This window comes from Cebus imitator, unplaced genomic scaffold (genome assembly GCF_001604975.1).
Source record: "Cebus imitator isolate Cc_AM_T3 unplaced genomic scaffold, Cebus_imitator-1.0 Scaffold369, whole genome shotgun sequence".
In the NCBI taxonomy this organism is placed as follows: Eukaryota; Metazoa; Chordata; class Mammalia; order Primates; family Cebidae; genus Cebus; species Cebus imitator.
Genome location: NW_016107684.1, coordinates 698,674 through 722,258, shown reverse-complemented (window position 1 = coordinate 722,258; position 23,585 = coordinate 698,674). Strand labels below are relative to the sequence as shown.

The 23,585-nt window shown below is 35.6% G+C and overlaps 1 protein-coding gene across 1 annotated transcript in view; it reads left to right on the top strand.

Annotated features, from left to right (window-relative positions):
• The window catches only part of KLHL14 (kelch like family member 14), a 98,941-nt gene extending 81,328 nt beyond the window's left edge, over positions 1–17,613 (top strand). Inside the window, exons 5-9 of the mRNA XM_017507134.2 lie at positions 3,578–3,656; positions 9,782–9,972; positions 10,054–10,212; positions 13,014–13,171; positions 15,538–17,613. Of these exons, the coding sequence (XP_017362623.1) occupies positions 3,578–3,656; positions 9,782–9,972; positions 10,054–10,212; positions 13,014–13,171; positions 15,538–15,678 (728 nt within the window). The 3' untranslated portion in view covers positions 15,679–17,613. The remainder of the gene's footprint in view (positions 1–3,577; positions 3,657–9,781; positions 9,973–10,053; positions 10,213–13,013; positions 13,172–15,537) is intronic.
• The last annotated feature ends 5,972 nt before the right edge of the window (positions 17,614–23,585 follow it).

Below are 23,585 nucleotides of genomic sequence, written 5' to 3'. Positions count from 1 at the left end.
TAAACATTAACTCCTATCAACTCTCTGCATGTCATTAGTGATAGGAACGCATGATAATATTCTAATAGACATGCATAGACTTTGTCAGTGCTCAAGTTTATGGAAATATGCAACCATTTCCCTGTAGAAAAAGTATCATCATTCTTAGTCAAGTTCCAAGGTTAATTTCACAAAAACTCAATTAACCAGATCTAGACATAATTTTTTCTTGAGTTGAAGCCTCCTTATGTGAAATCCAAGTCTACTGGGTCTTCCTTTCCCCCTGGTACTCTTACCTCTTCCTTTATGTCCCCAAATAAAACTCAATTTACCACCCAACCTAACCATCAAAGTTTTCCCTCCCAAAGTGTTGGGATTACAGGTGTGAGCCACCATACCAGGCCAAAATCTGACTATCTTCTGAGAGTACTGTCTCCCAGCCACTCTTTCTAGTGGGAGCCAGTGTATATCTCCTTCCCCCAAATAATTTATATTACTGGATGCCAGTAGCTTTTCTCTTTTCTCCTTATTGCCATTCTCAAACCCTTAAAACCTCAAGCACTTAAAAGGATATCTGCAGTTGATACCATTTGCTGCCTCTTTATGTGGTAGTAATCCATTGTTTTGCTGGTAATACCACCTTTTCACTCTCTTTCATCCCCTCATGTCTTTACTTCCCTCTTTGCCGAGCTTAGCTTCTATGGCCCATCCCCATAACTACTCTCCTCATATACCTGCTGCCCTTTTGTTCTCTCTCTCCTTCCTCTGTATTTGCCTGGCAATACTAGTCCTGGTTAAACCTAACTCTCTTACCTCTCTCCCCTGCCCCTGAGCAACTAAATATGAGTAGAGAAAACCACACAGCCAAGCTGGCTACTATTCAGCTCCACTAAACTTCTGTGGTCAATGTACCTTTCTACCCTCCAAGGAAACTATTTCACTTTTTGGTCTTTTCAAATGCCTCCTTCTTCAAAGTCACCATCCTTACTCTCACTTGGTAGCCTTACTTTTTAGTTCAATAGAAGCATTCAGAAGATAAATTCTTCATGTTGCTACTCTCAATCTATTCACTTATTTCCATTGCAACTTATATATTCTGTCTTCCCCCATTACTGTTTCTGCTCCAATCCTCAGGTCTATTCCTCATCCCCTCTTGGCTGCTCAAGGACTTTCCAGTGTGTCTGAACTTTAAAAACAACCAAACAAACCTTTCGATGCTGCATCCTCCAGCTGTAATCTTTCTATTGCAGAGTCCTAAGAAGCAGCGTCTATCCTCTTACCTCCACTTACTTACATCTTAGTCTCTCCTGAGTAGTCTGCACTGAGGCTTTCATCCCCTCTGGTTCACTGAAGCAATGCTTGTCGAGGCCACCAACAACCTTCCTGCTGCCAAATCCCACGGTCACTTCGCAGTCGCTCACCTCCCTTCCTTTTGAAACACTATTTGCTTTCAAAATACCACACTGTTCCCCCTATCTCTGAGCATTCTTTTCCTTTGTTGGTTTGCTTCTTCTATTCCAGGGCTCATTCTGAGGACCTATTGGTCTTTCATTTTCATACACTCTCCATACATGGTTGCCCCTAGTCCTATGGTTTTAAATAATAACTCTGAACTAATGACTCCAAAATTTGCACCTGTAGCTGTGTTTAGCCAGTGGCCTACCAGACACTTCCTGTTTGAGATCCTATAGGTCTCTCAAGGTTAATTCCAAAACAGAGCTCATAACTTCTCTTCCCAACTCCCTACCTACTCCTCTTTAGTCTTCCCCGCCTCAGCAAATTGCATGACCTTCCATTCAGTTATTTAGGTTAAAATCCTAGCAGCCATCCCTAATGACTCAACTCTTCTCACACCAGTATTCAAGTCATCAGGAAATTTTATTGGGCTATGCCTGCACAGTAGATTTGAAACTCTACAATTTCTTACCACCTCCACCTTCATTCAAGCCACCACAGCTCTTACCTTGATAATTGCAGTGGCTTCCTGACAGTCCCCTTCCTCCACAGTGGCCTCTCTAGAGTCTGCTCTTTACATGGCAGCCAGCGTGATAGATTAGATTATGTTTTTCACTCGCTCAAAACTCTCCAGTGACTTGCCATTGTCCTTATAACAAAATACAAAAATCCTGCATCAGTCCACAAGGCACACTGCTTTCTGGCCCTTAACCACTCTCTGACCTCTGTCCAGTCACCCCAGGATTCTTGCTGATTTTGAACTCACACCAGTCCAGGGACTTAATTCTTTCCTGCTCCCTTGACTGAGACGCTCATTGTGTAGATATTTGCATGGCTTGCAGAAGATATCTATGAACAGGTGACCATCCTACTTAAACTGGCCTCCCCTCTATCATTCCTGGCTTTATTTTTAATAGCATTCATCACTACTTGATGTTATATGTTTGTTTGTTCATTTACAAGGTTAACCTTTCTTGCATACCAATATCTTTCCAGAGTATAGAATACATAAAACACGCAGCAGATGCTAGGTGCTTGATATATATTTATACAGTTAATAGTTGTGTTAAGTAAACATGTCTGAGCACATGCACACACACTCACACACCCCCATCTGTTCAATCTTATAGTGAATTTTGTTTAGTTACACATGTATAAATAAAGGCAGACTTTGAAAGTTAAGGCTTTGAGTGCTTTAGACAATTATCAGTGCTTTAGATTATTAAACTTTAGATGAGTGCCACACAGAGAATGTAATATATTCTTTTGCTTCCATTTCTTGTTTTAATATCAATGTATATATAAAACAAGATTCATTTTAATATTTTGAAGGCATTACCATGCTTTTCAGGCTCAACAGAGGGGATAAGCTGGTTAAGTGACTCAGAGGACTCATGCTTCCCATTTCAGCAAATGCACCTGTGTATATGTCGCAGCAACTATGCTTCCCCAAATACACACATAAAACTTACATGGTATGCGTAGAACAAAACTAACTTTCCCAATCAGGCTCTTTTTGTAGTGGCTGCTCTTGTTTGAACAAGGAGAGAACAGTCTCTCCCACCAATAGAGAGGCCATGCATGTGTGAGGGCAGGGGACACATGGGAAATCTCTACACCTTTCTTCCCATTTGGCTGTGAACCTAAAACTTCTCTAAAAACATTATCTTTTAAATTAATTTTTTTCTGAAAAAAAAAAAAAGATGTAAAAATTTTTTTTTTTTTTTTTTTAATGGGTCTAGCAAGAGAAATTATCATACAAGGTAGTCTTTGGAACTGATAATTTACAGACAATAACTTACTGTGTTTAAAACATTAAAACACCAAGAACACCCCAAACATGTTTATCCTAACACCGTAATAAAAGCCAGTTTGGTAAATGTAGTTGCTTTTATTATTGTGGTTGATTTAGTTTCATCCTCATTCCAAAAACAGAAAAAGGGAAGAGAAGGCAAGAGGAAAAACACTTGAGGTGGCACATTTATTTTTCTATTAACTCATCACCTATGCTGTGTTAGGTATTCCCTCTACTTAATTCATCTATTAGTTAAACCTGAGAATAAAGACATCTTTAAAAATACTAGTGTATATGCAAATCAACAAAAGAATCTAAGTTTTAAATGTCTCAAATATATTTTTACAGGAAAACACAGTACAAATTTTGTCAGCCGTTATGATCCCCGATTTAATAGCTGGATTCAGCTTCCACCCATGCAAGAAAGGTAAGTGTTTATTTCTTGTACCTGAAATGTTTGTGAAGACTTTTACAGGCGGCATGGGTGCTAGGTGGTTTTTCATGAGAAAGAATGCTAAACAGAGTCAATGAAAGACATGTGAGACAAAATACAAAACTTGGCCTAGCCAGTTTAGATTACTTCTGTTGTTAATTCAGTAGAGAAAAATAAGTCAATTATTTGTTCTAATGTAGGAAGAAAAAAATGTGTGACTTGTCTTTCTTGATTATATTGATTGGTATTTTGCAAACAGAGCTGTAATTTCTCTGGCTATACCACTCTTTTTGATAATAATATATTTAAACCCTAAAATTGAAATATTAAACACTTTACTTGCAATGATGTACATTTTGATGCAGACATTTCAATATTCAGTATTAAATTATTTAATATTAAATTCAATATCAATATTTAAATATCAGATATTTAGATAATAGACATGAAATACTGAAATTTAACATTTCAGTAGTAAATTCTGTCTTGTTTACGTTTGCCTCCCCAAATGTCTTAGAATCCATACGTTCAAGAACAAGTCATTTCTTAGCTTTTAAAAAAATTAGCCTTGCAACGTGTCATCTCATTTTTTGCATACAGAGTAGTTATCTCAACCAAGTCTCCTGGCTACCAAAGGACAAAATGGCTACTATATTTGCATATATTTTGTCTCTCCTGGCTGTTCCTCAGGCATTACACCAGGTCTTTATCTGCATATGGAAATTCACAGCCTAGATTTTGAACACTTGGTTCTTTTCAGATAATATCTGGACATCATCTTGAGCAAATTCTCCAGTGTGATAGACAGTAAGCTGCAATCTATTGCCTCTTCAGCATTTAATAAGGAATCAGCAGCATTCTTTATCTATCCTATAAGAAACAGGATGAGAAATAGGATCCTATTTCTTATAGGATAGAGAAAGAATGCTGCTGAATGCCCCTCACCTGAATATCTCTCTTTTTATAACATTCAAGTAGATTACTCTGAGATTAAATTGGATCCTTAGTCATAAATTGCAAGCTAAAAGAAAATTTTCATACAATACCATTTATTCAAAAATGTACTTACTGCAGCAAGACAGCATAAATCTATGCTCTAATGAAACTCAATATCTAACTTTCTACTCTATATACAGGTAAATATATTAAAACTCCCTTAGAAGACTAAAGGCTATACAGTGAAAATGATAAGGCATGATACATTAAGAACAATAGACATTTTTAGGAATGTCTAGTTCAAAGGTACCTAAAGAAATAATTCTAAGTCAATTAATAGCTTGACAAATTTAATGAATCTTCCTGGTGTCTTTCTCCAGCACACCATTTCTCTCTTTTGGAGGTTATTTCCTGGTTGCTGTTATTACAGCTGCATCACCTTGCCCTTTAATCAAAACTATTCCAAAAAGTTTTACTTAAAAAACAACTATCAATACATGTTTGAAATGTCATCATCTCGTCACCACAGTCCCCTTTGCTGGGGGCTGTACACCATGATAATTAACCTTCATGCCTTCGGTTTGGGAGACATAACTCACGTCGTGGTCAATTATCTCACTGTAGAGCCCCTAAGGATGGAAAGTATTGCTGCAAAACCTAATTAGTAATTTTTTTGAAAATGTGTATTGTTTACTTGATAGTCTGTAATGACTTCCTCTGAGGCACTATGGCCTATCATGGCAGGGTCCTACTTAGACAATTTTTAGCAGCTCATTGACCTGATAAAAAGACCTGCCATGGTCTGTCGGCGCCCGGCAGCCACCGTTGACAGGATGGACTGTTTAACGTTTCTTTCTAAGCCATTATGGTATATCATGTTGGGTCCCTAGTAAAAGACGTTTTTTTTTAGATTTAGAACAATCAACTCGATAGACCAAATAAAGAGCTCCTTACAGTGCTGAGTGGGAAAAGGCAGATCTCACAAATGCCCCGTCAATCTTGCAGCTTCATCTCCCCTATGGGCTGGTTGACCCAGGCAACAATCCATAACTTAAAATGAAATTTTTCTGTCATTGCCAAGTTTCCATTCAAAATAGCAAGTTCAGTCAGTTACCAGTGTAGATTAATTAGTTAAAAAAAAAGAGGAAAAAGAATCTAGATCTATATATAAGACACTCTTTGGATCAGAAAAGTTGCTTAAAACGTTTAGTTAATTTTGCATTGTGTAGATCATGAATCAAACCGGAAGTTCCCCACCTACCCCCTTCCATTATGCTGCTACCAAACTGCTGAAAAATTATGCTGAGAAGTCACCAAACCAATTGAGAATAAAGAAAATACATTGTAAGCCACCTCTGGGATTACCTACCCTTCCAGAGCTGGCTGGACAGATTGAGTCCTAGGATATCTTACCTAGCCATCCCTTCCAAAAGAATAGAGAAAAAGTGCAGAATACCTTTCCAGTTTAGCAGGGAAATGAGCACATGGCCTTCAGGTTTACTCAACCATGAGTCAGCTCATGAATTGCATGCCTGCTGGCTATGAATTTACTGACAGAAATGAATAGACAAAAATATAAATTTAAATGTAGTGCCAATGAATTGTTTTTTTCTCAGATTTAGAATTTGATTCTTCAGTAAGTAGAGGAACAATTAAAAACTTGGATCAACAGAAATGCTTTGGTAACTTACAATTTTTTTCAGTAAAAATTGATGTGTGAAGTGTTATTCTTATGGAGATCTTACCCCCTAGCTACTCTAAAAAAAAAAAAATAGAAAAAGCAGTTTGGGAAACATTAAGAACAAAGCCTCTATTTTACAGAGTAAATAAAAGGCAAGAACTTAATATGTCAAAAATATCTCAAAGTTTAAATATTTTGTTTCTAGTAATATCTTGTGTTACAAAAAACAATGGGAGACAATATTCTTTTTCACACATCTGTTGTTTTTAATCAAATGACAAAAGTCAAAAATTCAAGCTGGGTAAGGGTATAGCAATCCAATCTCATGCTTTAGGATATAAACTGACAACTCTAAAGGCCAGAAAGAACTTGTAAAGATACGCAGGTTTTAAAGTATATTTGTATGAGTTATTATTAATCTTTTTTAAACTTATCTCACAAATACTGAATACTGCTTCTGGCAGTGGGGGCAGGGGAGGCTGAAGGAGGGAGAAATGAACAATTTGAAATAAAACGGTATAATCCCACTAGGAAATCTTTAATAATCTTGAACTTACTTTCTTCCCAAAATAAAATAGCCTAAACCTTGTATGCTCTTCATATGGCAAAGAGGGGCAGGGAGCATTGTCAAGAGAGACCTGGTATGGTAAGATTTTACCCGAGAGCTAATGTTCACAGTTGCTGGCAGACCATTAACAATCGGGTTTCTAAAATGCATTTCAGGAACTCTCACTTTGGGCATGCAAGGGGAATAAGTCAAAGACTAAGAATCTTTACGATTGGAATTTCTACCTAAAAATGCACTTTTCATCAGGAAGTGAAACCTGCTGATTTTTTCCCATTTAGATCCTAACAGTGACACTGTGTGGATAAAGCTAGGAGTACACACGGAGTGTTGCATGAAGAACGCCTTGGCTGGAAAAGAGAGCAGGTTCTGACAGGCTGACCAGGTGTCACAGTGACGAAGGAACCAGATCATAAAAAGTGAAAAAACTGAATTTTATACAAGAAAAGTTCACCAAAAGGAGATCTTCCTCTTATTCTTCAAAATCTAAACTCAGTTGAATAGAAGGTTTTCATACTTGTTGTGACTAATAGGCATCTTTTCTTCTAGAGTAATGCTGCATAGAACTCACCATTACCAGCTTACAACTCACATAATCCCAATTATTTAAAGATGGCCCATTAGTGAAATAAGAAAATGCATTATTTCAGAGGCCCCTAGACCTACCACAGAATCATGTAGAGGAAGTGTACCGACCTACCTTAGTGTCAATGGTGCAAAAAAGAAATATGTTTTACTTTAGGATGAATTTTTGTAGATATGTGTCAGTCTTTTAAATGAAACATTTTAACTTGAAAAGGTAAAAGTAATAGCAAAATAACTTTGACCTATCATATTCAATGAGAATGTAACTGAAGTCTAGTTAAGGAAATAGAAGGAACCAGTAATTCATCTGTATGTACTTAATTTTGTAACTGCTTTGAAATCTTATTTAATATTTAGATGAATTTTTAGTCTCTCATACCAGAAAAAAAAAATCTAGATTTTTTTAAAGATCAGAAATCCCTTTGATGATTGCATTAAAAAGCTTCCTCCAAAAAATGCACATGTGCAAAAACATCTATCTACAGCATTTTATTACAACTTCAGAGCCTCACGGACCCCACAGAAGATATGGACCTGGTTAAATCTTTACTTTATGAAATCTGACTCATCTTCTCTTTATTTTTTCCTACTTTTCTCCCTACCACTGTTTTTATTATTGTTGTTCATCATCTTTCTGAATTTTCCAAGGCACATATTTCCTTCAACTATATCAAGATAATCTAGAAAAAAACAAGCATAGTTAAAATATTGCTCTAAAATTATCAATGATGCCTATTAGGATAATTTCAGGACCATCAAAAATTAATACATTACCATCCATAACAAATATCATGCCTATATAGTAACAAATCATCTAAACTAATATTAAAGAATTTAGTTGTCACTTATTAGGAAACGTTTACATGCAAACATCTTGATGGTCAATTTTTAAAAACCTTTTTCCAGATATATATTAATTGACAGTTCCTGAACATGAACAAAACGCTGGACACTATGAAAAGCACTTATATGTATTTGCCAATAGCCCTGTGAGAAAGAGACTGTTATCATCCCCATGTTCCAGATGAGCAATCTGAGACTGAGAGGGGTTGACTGACATGTCGAAGGCCACACACCTAGTATATCATATAGCCCGGAAGTCTTACTCAAGAAAGCAAATCGTTAATCACCATACTATATACTACCTCCTAAATGTTTTGGCACTTCATAAACACAACCTGGAAAATCTCCAAGCAATATATGTTTACTTGATAAAAACTTGTAGTACTCTTTGTCTTGCAATTGACATTGCACAAGAATCTTGGCGTCTATTTTAATAGAATCATAAATTCATTAAATTATAAACTATGTTTTCTGAGGGGCATGGCACTTAACAATTACACTTATTCAATACTGGACCACATGTTTTCCTTGTGAAGTATATTATTCCAGTAGCATCAATGAAAAAAAGAAGCAAAGAGTCAAAGTCTTGCTTAAAGTTTCAAACCAGTCATCCTAACTCCCAATTTTTGATTGCTATTTGAATGTTAGTCTCCCTCAGCTCTCATTATTTTATTACTTACCAAGTTTCACAACTTCTTCCTTTAAAATATCTTTTGCATCACTCCTTTCTATTTCTTTTACTAAAACTCTAATTCAGGTCCTCAGTATCTTCAAATCTCACTCCTAAATTATGGTATATCTTAGGATTGGTCTCTCTGTCTCCAATCCTTTCAACACAGCTTGTATCTTCTGCTTTGATGGCATAATGGGATAATATAGTCAATAACCTTTCTTAAAAAGGGATTAAAAATATCTTATAGCCTCTTAAGAATCAACACTAAAGGCTATTTGGATGACATTCCTGTAACTGGTTATATAAGTGCAAAATCTGAGCATTATATGAAGTTCACAAGAGTTATTCTATTTGCAGTAGTAGTAACTAAGGGTAAAAAAAAAAGTGATAATTGAAGAAAAATTTTGATGATGTAGTTCTCTTTAAATTGGGAACAATGACCCTTGAAGGACTATAAAGAAAGTGAATGTCAAGATAATTTATTATTGTTACATTATCTACCTCATTTTTCACTTTGGCTTACAAGGTACCAAATATCCCAAATATTAATGAACACTCAACAGCATATAAAAAGCAAGATAAAAAGAGCTAAAACAAAGAGTTGGTGAATTTCTCCTCTACTGTTACTTTAATATCAAGAATATTAAGCAGAAAGGGCAATACATATGGTTATATGGTAGAAGGTCTAAGACTTATATGAGTAATTTTTAAAGATTTGCAACCCTTTCTGAAGCAGAACACACCTCCTTTCCCTGACTGAGTGGTGCTTATTTTATTTCAAAAGGTAACATTTCACAGCTCCTTTTGTGATTTACTGTGGGTTGTTTTCATTGTAGAAGAGCCAGTTTCTACGCATGTCGGTTGGACAAACATTTATATGTTATTGGTGGAAGGAATGAAACTGGCTACTTGTCCAGCGTGGAGTGCTATAACCTAGAAACAAATGAATGGCGGTATGTGTCCTCTTTGCCACAGCCTCTGGCAGCTCACGCAGGAGCAGTGCACAATGGGAAAATATACATTTCAGGCAAGTAATTCCTCCACTTTCTGTTACAAGGTTCAGTTTCAAAGCACTCTCTTAACTTGTATGTCTATGTTTATTTCACAGGGGGTGTACACAATGGAGAATATGTCCCATGGCTGTATTGCTATGACCCAGTAATGGATGTCTGGGCTCGAAAACAAGATATGAACACAAAACGTGCAATTCACACTTTGGCTGTAATGAATGATCGCTTGTATGCAATTGGAGGAAATCATTTGAAAGGTCTTTTTTTTTTGAAGTCACAACATTTGCATCTCATGTTTCTTGCTAAAAGGATTTCTCCTTAGATAATCATAGTTAACCAACTAAAAAACATGTTGACCTAATACAATCTACTCTGTGTAAATTACCAGTACCCTTGAGCAAGCATTTATTTTGGCTTTTCTGCAGATAGGATTATTTTTAAGTTACCATGCACATTAAAGAAATGAATAATGATGTCTACAGAAAATAAGAAACAGGAGCATTAATAACTGAAGAGCACAAATAATTTGTTGTAACAATGAATTCACTGAAATAAATTATTTCTTATCACTAAAGTTGTAGTAATGAATTTTTTCTAAAAAACCTTTTTTTGCAGTAATTATAAAGAACTTTAGTCATAAGTGCAGAAAGCTAATATATAATTTTTAAAGGAAATATTTACCAGAATTTTCTGTCTATACTTAGAATTTCTAAAGAATTAAATAGCAAACCATTTATGACTATCAAATTCTGTTGCTTTGTTCAATAAAAATCTTAAAGCATAGCATTTTTAGAGACATGTTTGGCACCTTTGTGTCCCCATATATGTATATGACTGCAACTTTTTGTGGTGTATGTGCACATATATAACATTATGTGCATTCACAAAAGACTGAATTTGACAGGAAAGCAGAGAGACCTATGATATCTAGAACATGATTGAACTGTTTTGGGCTTCAGTTTCCTCATTCGAAGATGAAGGAACTGCTCTAGTTGATCTCTAAAATCTCCTCCAGCTCTGCTAGTCTATGTTCCCTGAAACTGAGCTAACTGGAAAACAGGCTAAGTCTGGTAGATAATGTACATGTGTGCATTTATTTTTTAATAGCATATACATCTTTTTACATGGTTTAGACTGAGATCTTTTTTCTATTTTCCTAATATATATTTACCTGTAAGTGAAATAAAGCCTGAACAGATGTAATGTTCATGTAGATACTACCAAGTTCATGTTCATTCAGTCAAGTTCATGTTCAGAAATGCCAATAGCCTAGTGCACATCTGCTAGTGCCCTCCCTGGTGGGAAAGGATTTTCTTTACTACTGTGACTCTTCCCTTTTTATTCTCATCTCTTTCAATGGTGCTCCTTCATTTCAAGCTGCACACCATTCCTTTACATCAACATGTTTTATATTAACTTTGTATCGTTCTATGTTAAAAATGTGATTTCATTTCTTTTGCACAAGATATTGTCTAAAGGTTCTAGGATCTTCTAACATTTAAGGTTAGGTTTGGAGAGAAAGACTCAGGTAATGACAATCTAAATGAGAAATAGTGCCCACATATCAAAATTGGGTTAGCTCCAGGGGGCGTCATGGTGAGGAAAGGATAAAGACGTTGCATCCAAGCCTAGGTTTGAATTCTAGTTATGCACTTCCTATTTGTGTGGCTTACTCAAGACATTTAACTTCATGTCTGTAAAGGAGGGATAATTATCCTTGCCTTGATGGCTTCTGTGAGGATTACAGTCAACTTGTATAACATTGGCACAGAGAAGGCATCTAAATCTTCAAATGATGCCTCTAAAGTCAGAACCTGGAATTTGCCCAAGTGCCCATTCTAAGTGTATACACTTCAAAAATTATCATCCACAATCTTAATGGTAAAGGAAAGGAGTATACTCTGGAGTTGCAATGAGTACATTGTTCTGTTGTTCCAACATCTATGTGATTTATTTTACATAGGAAGTGTCTACCTCTTCAAGAACAAAAATTTCTCTACTTTTTTATTCATCTTCTCAATTATTTTTAAGAATCCAGTATGCTAATTACTTTTACACACTGTGATTGTCCGCCATCAAATATCCATAGCCTGCATTTAACTACAGAAAAAAAAACAAAAAAACAAACAAAAAAAAAAACATTAAGCGTTTGATCTGCTTGGTGAGCATGAAACTTCCATTAGGTGTTTCTCAGCTTCTAAATTAAAATCAGGGCTCCACTAGAATCGAGGAATGTTCTCAGTGACCTAGGTTCTGCCCCAGACACTGAGAATCCTAGCAGAAGCATTAGGAGAAACTTTTCAGTGACAGGTACTAAGCCTCCATTCTAAACCTTAATTCTTGGTAAATATTAGAAAACATTTACATCATCAGAGTTGTTTGTAAACATAGTCAAACTGTGAAAAAGTTAAAAGATACTGAACAACATATTTTTAATCTATCAAAACATTCTGAGAGTTAAATATTCATTTGAGAAAAGCAATACAATTTAGTCTGCAAGAGTCTGAGCTCTGAAACCTCTCCTGGATCCAAATCTCAAACTATCTACTTACTGGCTTGTGACTTACTCAAGTAATTGACTTTCTCTGTCCCTCAGCTCTCTTATCTGTAAAATGAAAGTAATGACAGGGACTATCTCATAGCGTGATGGAAGGGATTAAATGAGTTCATTTAAATAAAGCCCTTAGAAAAGAAAACTAGCATATTGTAAGTGCCCCGTAAAATGCTTGCTTAAATTATTATTATTTTAAACCTTTTTAAATAAGGTTTTAATAAACCATTTTAATAAGAACAACCCACATATAATCAACCTTTACCAATGAAATCTGCTCAGGCATTCTTGCTTTGAAGTAATCTAAAACAACTAGATTTCTTTGGGGTTTTGTTTTTTTAGGTCTTTCTGATGTTTCTCTCAGTTTCAGTGAATTTATGCATTTGTGTCTTCAAAAAACAAAATTATCTATTCTGACTTGAGACCTCTTTTTAAAAGAAGCCCTAGCCTTAAATTGGGACCCTGAGCATTAATTATTTTGTTGTTTCATTTTGTTCTGTTGCTTAGGTTTCTCCCACCTTGATGTAATGCTTGTGGAATGCTATGACCCAAAAGGTGACCAGTGGAATATACTCCAAACTCCCATTTTGGAGGGTCGAAGTGGCCCTGGCTGTGCAGTGCTTGATGACAGCATTTACCTTGTGGGAGGCTACAGCTGGAGTATGGTATGTGTCCACAATTACTGTATCCTCCTTGATTTTTTTTTGTGCTTACTTTTTCTGTATCTTTCCAAATGTGTTATCCCCCCATATGTACCTCTTAAGAGTATCATACTTACATGCAAGCAGTCAGTTGCTTTAGGTAGTAAAATAGGATCAGCTTGGTTGCTGTCAACCTGGCTTGCTATCTGACCAACAGCATCACAAGATGTGGTAGGTCTCTTTCTCTCCTATCTCTGTTATGATCTTGTGATTTTGGTTTCCCAATTAAAGTCAAACTGAGGTGATTTTACAAATGTTCTGCAGTTCAGTAAGACAGTCTGAAAGGTTTCTGACCAGTAAGGCACAAAAAATGGAAATTCATTCTCCAATATTCACGAAATCTATTTAGGATGTGTAATTTGCCATTGCTTTTCCCCTTATTTTCCTTCTTTATCGTGAAAATTTCTAAATATACACAAAAATTGAGATTACAATGGGCCCTCATTAACCCATCATTCAGCTTCAACATCCATCAACATTTTGCCACACTTCATCTATCCCCCCTTTTAAAATTTTTGGCTGAGGCAATATGAAGCAGATCCCAGACGTCACATTATTTCATCCTAATGCTTCAGTATTTATCTTTAAAAAAATCGTTAACTTACATAAATACACTCACACTCCAAAAAATTAACAATAATTCCTTTATATCCATTTTATATTCAAATTTTTGCAACTGACTTAAAAAAAGATATATATTTCAAATTGACATATCCAAATTAGGATACAACAAGTCTTTCTTATATTTCCTCATTATGTCTCATATATCTCTTACAATCTAGAACATTACCCTGCCTCTTTTTGTTTCATGCCATTGACTTTTTGACAAAAGAGGGTCAGTTATACAGAATACTCTACATTCTGAAAGTGGCTAATGACTTCCTTGTGGAGTCATTTGAAATAGTCCTCCGTCTGCATATTTGCTAGAGACTGGAAGTTAGAGATAAGGGCATAATTAAATTCAGCTTTTTTCTTTTTTCTTATTTCTTTTGTTAGCTTTTTTTTCCTTTTTTAGCAAGAACACCTGAGAAAGTGGCTTTGTAGTTGAAATTACAGCATATCAGGAGACACATCAGGTCTAGCATATTACATATTCATTTTTAAAATGATGGACATTTGCATATTTTTCTAATTACCTATATTAGTTTTATAAGATTAATTTGGCAGTTTTAATAATATTATTTAGTTTTATTTCTTTTGCCTCAAACAAGATTGTGACATAAAGTTTGAAAGCTTTAAAAAGTTATTAGTTGCATATAGGCAAATATGTATTGACATATATAACTAGATATTCATATATGCACTTTGCTGTTACAAATTATTAGCTGCGAGAATACATATGTTTGGAAGCAGACATTAGGAGTATTTTCAGAAAAATAATTATTAGGTTGGTTGGCTTTCTTGTTCGTTTCCTATGATAAACACATATCTACCTTAGTTTGGGGAGGGAAATGTTACAGAAGCAGTAACCCCTAAAGTTGACAAAGAAAACAAGATTAAGGACATTTTATTTTCATTTGGCCTGTTGAAAATAAATAAGTCAATGTGTGAAAAAGTTGACAAGCTTTCATTTCCAGTTTACTTTAAACTGGTTTTCAATCCTAGCTCTGATTCTTCACAGTAGCAAAATAAAAATGGAGAAGTGAGACAATCAGAAATACAACTTTACTAATTATTTGAATGTTTAAGGTAAATTTGTTCTTTTTTAAACTCAGCTGGATAACTTCTATTTTTAGTATATATATATATATAGATATGTATATATCTATATATATATATATATATATAATTATTATTATTTAAGCCAGGATCTTACTCTGTTGCCTAGGCTAGAGTACAGTGGCATGATCAGAGCTCGTTGTAACCACGGTCCTCCTGTTCTAGCCTCCCAAGCAACTGGGACTACAGATGTGCACTATCATGCCCAATTAGTTTTTATCTTTGTGTGTGTAGAGATGAGGGCTTGCTATGTTGCCCAGACTGGTCTCAAACTTCTGGGCTCAAAATCCACCCACTGTGTCTCCCAAAGCTCTGCAGTTACAGGCATGAGCCACTGGGCCCAGCCAATTTAGGATTTATTAAGCATCTAGGATGTTCTAGATATTTATTTGACTTTTATTATTAGTCGCACAAAAAATTTTTTTTGAAATTTTGTCAATCTCAGCTTTTCCCTTGGATTAGAACAGCTTAAAATCCATTGCTTTCATCTGGAATTACTTAGCAAGAATGGAGAACAGATATTTTCAATATATTAATAAATGTGATCAATAGCACTGCCATTGTACTTCTCTGACATCCTTCTCTAAATGCTCCCTTGTCTGTCATTACAGGGGGCCTACAAGTCATCTACAATATGCTATTGTCCAGAGAAAGGAACCTGGACAGAACTCGAAGGAGACGTGGCAGAACCATTGGCAGGCCCTGCCTGTGTGACAGTTATTCTGCCCTCTTGTGTACCATACAACAAATAACACCAGAAAACTCTGGAATGAACAATATCACATTCTAGGAAGCAATGGCAGGTACAATGCATTCTAATGGTACAACTGCCAAAACACACCCTTGGTTTCTGATGATTTATAAGTAACTACAAAAGAAAGAGACCTGTTCTTGAACAGATACTGTGTCTATAACTCAGATCGCACCAAACTTCCCGTGGTGACAAACTCTTCCATTTCAGACTGATTTTAACTTATCCCAGCTTTACAAAAACTCTTCACGTGAATCTTAACTTGCAAAAGGAAAAAGATAAAATACAGAAGACTGGCCCCAGAGAGACTTGAGATCAGTATTGTGCATTGTAGTCTACCTGCATGTGATCTATGTTGACATTTTGGGGATATTGTATTCAATAATGATTCCAAATTTGAGCCACCAAAATACACTGCATTACAGAAACTGCCACTTGATTCTGTATTCCTAACCTTTGGCTACTTCACAGACTCTATTGGCAACATACTGTTATTGAAAATCATATAAGATTAAAGAGGGGCATTTTTGTTTTTATACAACTTCATTTCATACACCTTCTGCCTATATAGCTCCTCATGGGATCAGGAAAGAGAAAGATGTTGGCTCTTGTAATAAATGCTTTCTACCTTATAAGTTCTAGGCTAGACAGAGTCATCATTTCTGTTCCTCAGTTTTATCAGAAAGATTAAAACAAAATACACTATGTCACTATTGAGTTCATTTGTGCTTTTTCATGTTTTGTGGTATATAAGTAGTCAACACATGTTATTTGCTTCAAAAGACAGGATTGACAAATTCAGTCATGAACTATTTTAGAGATTCTGTAAGATGATGTGTCTGACCCAAACTTAATCCATAATAAAAAATGGGAGATTGTTTTCAGGAATTCAGGGATGATAAGAAGGAATAATTTCTGTTAAGTACAATGCCAGTTGTCTTTCTGTTTCTAACACACAGAACTTACAAGAGCCACAGGAGGCAATTATAGCACCTAACAAGATACTTCTTCTCTTTCTTACCTTCGGGTGGCTCTAGACACTTGACTTACCATCGTTATTCCCCCAATTCATCATATTTTTTTTGTTATCACCAGAGATGCCTGAACTCAGTTAAGCAAGCAATTGCTAGCTGTCTTTAGGACCATGAGGAATTCAGGAGCAGGTCAGGATAGCATGAGATAGTTCAACCAAAAGGACAGAATTGATAGGAATGCAAATTCGATTTTCAAGCCTTTCAGAGCTTGAACAACAAATTTAGGAGTAAATAAAAGCCTAACACATTTTTTTAACCATCCAGAGATGCTGAATCCTTCAACAAATTCAAAACAATAATTAGGGGAAGCCCACAGACGAAAAATGCCTTGGTGATAAGCTTTCATGGTGGAGCATGTCAAGATACATGGGTATACTGGAATCCAACGCCGTTTCTACAGTAAAGTGCAATCTTCGTTGTTTTTGTATTTATTTGTATGTTCAGATCCAAAGGATCCGTTGTAAAAATATATATATAAATATATGTATATCCAGTGCAATCAACTTTCATTTCTTTTTCCTTGAAAACATATGAGTATTTAGAAAGAAAAGTTACAGTACTCTGTGGGAAAATCTCAGCTGACATTATGAATAGAACAAGGTCTGCTTCAGAACCTTTTGTTGTCAACTGTCACCATTTCTTCCAAAAGTCACAGTTTATACAAGAACATTTGCCTTCCTTAGACTTGTTCTGCATTTTATTTTTTATTTCTTGCCAAAATAAATAAAAGCATTTATGAGAATTATAAGTGAAGCTTTCTGTATTTCAGAAAGACATAAGCTACTAGAAAGTGAAAAGTGAATAAATAAGTCACAGAGAATGTAAATTTTGTACAGTATTAGAATGTGTAAATGAAGCTTGCTTGGAAGGGGAAAACTTTAAATAAAAACTTTATGTACTAATTCAACTGTCTCTCATATCCTACTTACATAGCATATGTATAAATCTCTACATTAAACTGTTTGAAGCTTTGTGATATGTAAATGCCTAAATATTTTCATCCTGAAGCTATGATTTACAAGTTTATTTGGCTTCCTCACAATATGTAAATGTATACAGTATGGACAGTGCTAAAAATTATGGAATGCTTCTGGAAAGAGTTGTGAGTTAAAAATCATGAGTTGAATCTGATGTTTTTACTACAAGAGTGCTATAATAAGATGTAACTTATCTGAGATTGAATAACTTAATATTTGTACACATTATTAGAAGCATCATATGTGTTAAAAAATACCTGCACCCTTTTTAAAAAATAAGTGAATCACACATTTTATTAAATCAATTATCAAACACATAGTATTTAATTTTATTCTCTTTTAAAAATCTGATGAAGTAGTTGTACAGGGCAATTAGAGGGGCTATGGGAGACATAGGGGAAATAAGGCCAGTAGTTGAGGGTAGCAGTTGGGCAGCCTGAAGGCAAAGAGCTGTGTAAGATCAGGAGCTAGATTTGTAAGCCTGTAAGCTTGGGGAAGTTTACTTGAATGTTTCCCAGCCAAATTTATCATTAGTGATGATTAAACTCAGAATTAAATGATCTTTTGATCCTCCCTAGTATTCCACAAGCAAGAGTGATGGAGTTTCTCCTTCCATTGGATCTTCTCCTCCACATACTAGTGTAGCACACTGGAAGAAGCGCCTTCTCCTGAGCCAACGGCTGGTTGCTGAAGGGCTTCCCTGAATCCCCTGAAATATCCAAGGCTCCAGTGCTAACTAGATATCATGAGATGTTAAGAAGGTGTGCTTATCATTTTCCTAATCTCAAGACACCACCTACTTGATGTCCCTCACTAGACTGTACATTTCATGTTTTATATTTAGTTAGTTAATGCTTGAAGGAATTTGGGGTAAGAAGTGGAAATACACTAAGGGGGCAAAAAAGATTTTTTTTTCTAAGAATACACCTTAAAACTGGCTAAAACTGTAAGAATGTATATAAGGACCAGATTTTTAAAATTTATTAGGCTGTGTCTATGAGCTTGAAATTAGTGTCTGCATTTTTCTATGCTATTCAGTCAAACTCATATTTTCCCAGCTGCTTGACACCTATATCACTTAACAAACTATCATCATTATCAACATGGTAAGTATCAAGTATTCATTGAATATATCTCAAAGGCATCATTATAAATGCCAGACTTCTGATTAAACCTAATTCTTTAAGTCAAAATAGTTTTAAAAAACACATAAATAAGCTAAAATCAGAATAGTAAAGCAAAACAAAGCCAACTAATATACATTGATAAGTGTCTTGATAGACTGAGTTCTCACAGAAAGGACTGATCATGCCTGGCTTTCGAGAAGCACCTAACCTTGAGGATATTAAAACTTGGGTGGAAAATATAATGGCAAGAATAAGAAGCAGAAGGGTCAATGTAGGAAGAAAATATTCAAATGCATAGTATATTTGCTTTGTGCAGCTGTGGCTATATAGTGCTACTCTGAGTTGTAGTACAAATATATACCAAATATGGGGTGGGATGTCTTTTTGGAGGTTATATTAGTTCATTGTGCACTGGTAGAACAGAATGCCTGAAACTGGGTAATTTATAATGAGCATAATTTACTGGTTTACAATTCTGAAGGCTGAAAAGTTCAATACCAAGTTTCCACCATCTGGCCAGGGCTTCTTACTGTGTCATCCCATGGTGGAAAGCAAGAAAGTGAGAGAGACAAGAGAGGGCCAACATGCCCTTTTATAATGGCACCAATTCCACCCATGAAGGTGAGCCCCTGTGACCTAAACACTTCTTAAAGGCCTCATCTCCTTACACTGTTACAATGGCAATTAAATTTGAATATGAGTTTTGGAGGCAATATTCAGGCCATAGCAGAGGTAGTCTACATTTGTTGACTCTATAGGCTTGGTACAATAACAAAAAGTGCATTTCCATATATGCATAGTAAAAATGTGCTTCAATAATGCAACACAAAGGTTTAGAATGAGAAAAATTTTTCTATAAACTGAAGCTTGAGTGGCTTATTCTGTTTTATTCTAGGTTGTTGCCTAGCATATATTAAGGAGCCAGTAAATGTTAATTCTTAACATTAGCAGGAGTAGTATTATCTCAGTGTCCTTTAGTTCACTAATGATGCTAAAGATAATGAAGTAAATTAATACATAGGACTGTCTACTCCTCAAGCACAGAAGAGTTATATCACTTCAGATAAAGTAATAAAGTGATCCTGATTGTAACCTCTCTTTCCCTTCTTTACTTATTAAGCTGGCTCTTATTCTGCATCCTTCCAAATCCCTTATGTACAACAGGATGGCCTGCAGGGGTAGGCCGGGGAAAGGTGAACATTTGGCTGCAGGGAGATGGTGGGCTCTTTGCTTGCAATCACATTGCTCAAATCTGGAACACTCAACCCATCAGTCACCTCAAGTGCACATGTGCACCATAACAGTCCCACAACACCTGACATCAGCATCCAAGCACACCACTGAAGCCTGAGAATCACCCCACCTCATCTGCACCACTGACATCTGTACACTCTTCTTGGAGACCTGAGAACAGGCCCACCCAACCTGCTACCACCACCACTAGTATCACAGACACATGTCACCAGGGGATGGGGACTGCTCCGCCCAGCCATAGCAGCCATCACTGATACCAGCTCATGCCTTCTGAGAGCCTGAGACTATCTTACTACTGCTACTGCCATCATGCATACCATACACACTGCCCAGCAACCTGAGGCCTGCCCAGCTACCCAGCGAACTGCTGTCACTGCCATCAGGTAGCTCGGAGGCCCAAGAATTGGTCTTCCTGGGCCCACTAATACCAATGCCCATGTATGCCACCAGGGGTACCCAAGGAAAGGCATGCTTAGCCCACCACTGCCACTTCAGGGGCCCAAGGTCTGGCCCACTTGGCCTCCCCATCCTAAGCAAAGTCTCACCATAGTCTCCACTAACAACTTCAGCCTAAGCCACTGAGGAAATCACAGACACTACTGACTACTTATAGTCAAAGAAATCATGCAACGACTACCCTACTGCACATAACCAGAATCAAAAGTAAAGTGTCCTACCCAATTAACACCATAGATACATCTACAAGAAAAAGTCTTTGTCTATGAAAGGCAATCCAAAAACTGGAAGAAACAACTGTTGTACTAGATGTGCAAATAATATAAAGATACATTTAGAAAACACTAAACATTAAAAGGAACATTTAAAAAAGGAAATATGACACCTCCAAAGGAACACAATAATTCTCCAGCAATAGATTTCAATTGAAAAAAAAAAATAAGTGCCTAAAAAAGAATTCCAAATAACGATATTAAACTAGCTCAGTGAGATACAAAAGAACACAGACCAACAATATAAAGAAATCAGAAAAACAATTCAGGACACCAACAAGAAATTCACCAAAGAGGTAGATATCATAAAAAATTAACCAAATAGATATTCTAAAGCTGAAGATTTCAATGATTTGAAATCAAATATACAACTGAGAGCTTCAACAATAGACTACATCAAACAGAAGAAAGAATTTCAGAACTTGAAGACAGGTCTTTTGAAATAACCTAAGGAGACCAAAAAAAGGAAAAAAATATTTTTTTAATGAATGAAAGAGGCCTATGTGGCATCATAAAGTGACCAAATGTTCAAATTTTGGGTGTTATAGAAAGTAAAGAGAGTGACAAAGGCATAGATAATCTATTTAAAGAAATAATAGATTTATTTTAAATCTATTTTTTAAAAATTTTAAATCAATTTAGAAATAGATTTCTATAAATATAAAATTTTTATAAAGTATCAATAGATTTCTATAAAAGTTCATATAAATAAATTTATAAATAAATAATAGATTTTTTTTTCAGGTAGACTTTTGCTCTATTATCCAGGCTAGAGTGCAATGGCCCAATCTCAGCTCGCTGCAACCTCTGCCTCCCAAGTTCAAATGATTCTCGTACCTCAGCCTTCTGGGTAGCTGGGATTACAGGCATGCACCACCACACCCAGCTAATTTTTGTATTTTTAGTAGAGTTGGGGTTTCACCATGCTGGCCAGCCTGATCTCACACTCCTGGCCTCAACTGATCCCCCTGCCTTGGCCTCTAAAAGTGCTGAAATTATAGGCATGAGACATTATGCCTGGCCAAGAAATAACAGATTTCTTTAAAATTTATTTTAAAGACTTCCTGAGCAAAAGATTTACACATCCAGATACAAGAAGCTCAAAAATCCTCAGATACCCCAAATTCCCAAAAAGATCTTCTCCAAAACAGATTATAGTCAAACTGTCAAAAGTCAAAGAGAAAGAATTCTAAAAACAGCAAGAGAAAAGCATCCTACTCACATATAAGAGAACTCCCATCAGACTAATAGTGGATATCTCAGCAGAAATCTTACAGACCAGGAATGGGATGATATATTCAAAGTGCTGAAAAAAAAAACTGCTAACCAAGAGTCCTATACCCAGCAAAGTTATCCTTTAAAAACAAATGAAATAATCTTTCCCAGACAAGCAAAAACTGAGGGAATTCATCACCACTAGACTGGACCTATAAGAAATGCTTAAGGGAGTGCCATATCTAGAAACATAAGGATGATATCTACCATCATGAAATCTGGGACATTAAGAACTGACTAAACTAAATTAGGAAAAAGAAAAAGAAAGGGATTTTGTTAATAATTCAAGGTTACTATATTAATAATATCTTCCACAACAACATAAAATGTCTATTAACTTAATGCTTATTATGAATCAGGTCCTAGGCTGAACATTTTTTACATTTTTCCCATTTACTACTCTGAACAACTCTATTAGTATTAGTGAAGAGAAGGACACTTAAGCTCAGAAAAGGTAAACTATTTGATAATGTTAAACAGCTGATAGTGGAACTAGAATTAGTACAAGGCTTTATTCTAAGGCCATTTTCTAGCCATCACACTTGGCTGACTACAAAAAAAATTCTTAAATCAAGTATTTTAAGTCATGTGAATTGCCTGGTGGCTGCCTTTTTCACCCATAAATAGGATGTGTTAGACAAAAAAGTAAACAACTATGATGCATTATGACAAATGCAATACATTGTTGGTGTGAATGAATAACTAGGAAGCACAGTAAGGAGAGAAGGAGAAGAAACTTGCTCTTTGATTTTGGAGAGTCATTTAACTTCTCCAACCTTAGTTTTTGTTATGTGTATATGGAGTGATAATCTCTTCTTCAAAACATTATTGTGAAGCCCATACCTAAAGTATATGAAAACACTTTGCAACTTGTAGTATATACATATTAGCTCTTAGGATGCAATGACCAAATCCAACTTTTAGTCTGACAGGCAAGAAATCCAAAATATGGTCTCTACCTCACTTTCAATTGAGTCACCTTTTTTAAAAAATACTTTGTTCATTGAGCAATGTGAATCTCTTTGCCGTTCTACAAATATAGCTATGTATTTTTTTCCATCTTTCCCTCTTTCTTTGTGCATTTTTTCCACAAAGAATGTCATTTCATACTCAACAGTATCTATTAAAATCTTATCCTTCAATGTCCAGTTCAAACTCTCCTGCCTTCAGTAAGCCTTCATGATCACAATAGTCTTACATGAGTACTTTTCATCTGACTTCTAATGGCTTTTTTACTTTATTTCACACTATTTGTTAGATATTATGTGCCTTACTCTCTTACTAGTTTAGAGTTCCTTGAGAGTAGAAATAATATGTATTATGTCTTTAAGTTTAATAAAAGTACTATTTTTAAATTATTAATATAACAAAATTACAAAAATTTAGGAAGTACAGAGGGAAAGAAAATTATCTTTATCTTGAGTTCACCACCTAATACTACTTTTATGTTTTGGGGTCTGAACTCTTACCAGTTTTTTTGTTTGCACTTTTTGCATTCTGTGTAATTTGAATT